General features: G+C 53.0%; 1 protein-coding gene across 1 annotated transcript; it reads right to left on the reverse strand.

The window, feature by feature from the left end:
• Window positions 1-458: 458 nt before the first annotated feature.
• Window positions 459-2,121, reverse strand: GUITHDRAFT_119330 (hypothetical protein; the record flags this gene model as incomplete). The annotated part of the gene is made up of 7 exons (XM_005821416.1): window positions 459-493; window positions 647-803; window positions 1,082-1,114; window positions 1,279-1,389; window positions 1,566-1,622; window positions 1,842-1,878; window positions 2,045-2,121. The coding sequence occupies 7 exons, from the start codon at window positions 2,119-2,121 to the stop codon at window positions 459-461; spliced, it is 507 nt and encodes a 168-aa protein (XP_005821473.1).
• Window positions 2,122-2,379: the final 258 nt, after the last annotated feature.

Raw genomic sequence — 2,379 nt, forward strand, 5'->3', positions numbered from 1 at the left:
CCAACGATAGCCTTGCCTGCGTGTGCAAGGGAAGCAATAGGATATTTCATGCCTCAGATAGTGCCTGTAGATGTAAACAAGGTTACACGGTTTACAATGGATTAGGACAAGATCAAACTAATCTTGCAACGTCTGACGGTGTTCTTGACTGTGAGCCTATTATTCTCCCAAGGTGTACATCGAATCTTAGAAGCGAGGATGGGTCTTGTCTGTCACTTTGCTCCAATTCTGAATGTCCATCACCCCCGTGCTACTGTGATTCAAGTGGTTCAGACTACTGCAACAAGTCTTGTCCTTCGTACCAGGTGTCCCAAGCTCAGCAGCTGCAAGTAAGTCATTGATTGTGCGAGGAAGCAAGACTAACTTTGATCTCAGGTGGATTCTAGCGTTGGAACTACGATCGTTTGCAATTGTAAATGTCCTTTGGGCAGTTCGGACCCCAACTGCGCCGATCCCAATCAAGTTCCGATACAGACGTCGTACAACCTGTCGACTGACAGTGCTCAGAACACCATTCTGACGGTTATCAAGGCATCTGGAGTGTACAACTTTATTGTCAAAGGAATGAAAGAATGTTGGGGGGGGGGGGGGGGAAGGAGAAGAAGGAGGAGGAGGAGAAAGTGGAGGCGGAGATGAAGCGAACTACCTTGCGCAAGGCTCATGGCTAGCGACGGCTTCCTCCACGTAAGAGCAAGAGCATCGAACGCAGTGCGAACGAGGCCGAGAAGAGCTCGAGGGCCTCGTCCTGCTACTGCAGTAGCCACGTAGAGGAGGGAGAAGAGACGGCCGAAGTCGAAGACAGGCTGTAAGGAGGAAGAGGGTCAGAGGAGGAATGGAGAGGAGGAAAAAGAGGGTGCAGCAATGGGAAGGATGGAGGTGGGAAGGGAGAAGAGGGGGAGGAGAGCGAGGAGGAGGAGCAGGGAGGAAAAGGGAGAGGAGTTGTTGTTGGAGGGTGAGAAGACAGCAGGCGAAGGAGGGAGAAGAGGAAGGAGGAGAACTGTGTTGAGGTTGAAGGAAGGAGATGGACAGCAGCACTAGAAGAGGAAGAGAAGAAAATTGGCTCGAGCATGCAGCAACAGACCTTCTCTGCTTCAGGAACTTTCTTCATAAGGACCTGCTGGGAGTCAGAAGAGGATGCAGAGGAGGAAAAAGAAAACAGATGGAAAAAAAAGAGTGCTAGACAGAGAAGATAAGGAGGGGATGGGGAGAAGAAAAGGAGGAGGGAGAGAACGAGCTGGTGCAGTAGGAGCAGGAGGAGAGCTCGAAGAGCAGGAGCACCTGGGGCAGGCGGTAGCAGTAGAGAGGATCTCTCAGTAGTCGTTTAGCTACGTAGGGATAGGCAACTTCGAGCAGCTTGAAGTTCGGGTCCAGCAGAAGGCAGATCCCCTCCTGCCGTCGTCACGTTACTCGTCACGGCACCTTCACCACTTCCATCCTCCTCCTCCTCCTCGTATACCCCCCCCCCTCCCCTGATCTTTGTTCTCCTCCTCCTCCCTCTCCTCCTCCTCCCCTCCCCCCATTCTCCTCCTCCTCCTGCTCTGATCTTGATTTCCTCTGCATCGAACCTGCGTGAGGAGCGTGCGGATCACGAGAGCGAATCTCTCGGGCACGCGGATCGGATACTGCAAACAAACAAGCATCTCAGAATCAGCCACCTTCTCCTCCTCCCACCCTCACGTTGCTCGTCCTCTTCCTCGTTCTTCTCGTCTCCCTCCTCTCATTCTCTTCCTCCTTGTTCTTGACTTCCTCTCTCCTTCCTTCCTAGTTGCATCCCCTGTCACCCCTTATCTATCCTTCTCTATTTCTTCCGCTACCCCCCCTCGTCCCCTCCCCTCGCTCACCTTGAACACAAGGTTGGAGAACTGCTTGGTAACCGTCCTGCTCTTGAGATCAGAACAACAACAAGTTTGCTGTCTCCTCCTCCTGCTACCTCTCCTCTTTCCTGCCCTCCTCCTCCTCCTCCTCCTCCTCCTCCTCCTTCTCTTCCTCTCCACTTCGTCCACCTCTTTCCTCGCCTCCTCTTCCTCCATGTTCTCCTCCTCACCGGAAGTTAAAATCCGCAAGATTCTTGCCAACGGCGTCTGCCCACATTCCCTGGAGAGCTGAAGAAATCGGCCGCATGTTCGTTCCCTGAAGATGAGAGGGGAGGAAAAGAGAGAGGGAGGAGGAGAGAAGAGGAGGAGGGGAGGAGAGAAGGAGTGGAGGAGAGGAGGAGTGGAGGAGAGGAGGAGACAGGTCAGGCCTGGAATTCATTTCTTCTCCTTTTCTTACCTCAGCTATGAAACCAAGTCTCTGCATGTCCCGAGCAATCTCATCAAAGTCCTGCAGAGACAGAAAATCACACAATGCTGCTGGTGCTGGTGATGCTGGTGGTGGTGG

This window comes from Guillardia theta, assembly GCF_000315625.1.
Source record: "Guillardia theta CCMP2712 unplaced genomic scaffold GUITHscaffold_144, whole genome shotgun sequence".
NCBI lineage: Eukaryota > Cryptophyceae > Pyrenomonadales > Geminigeraceae > Guillardia > Guillardia theta.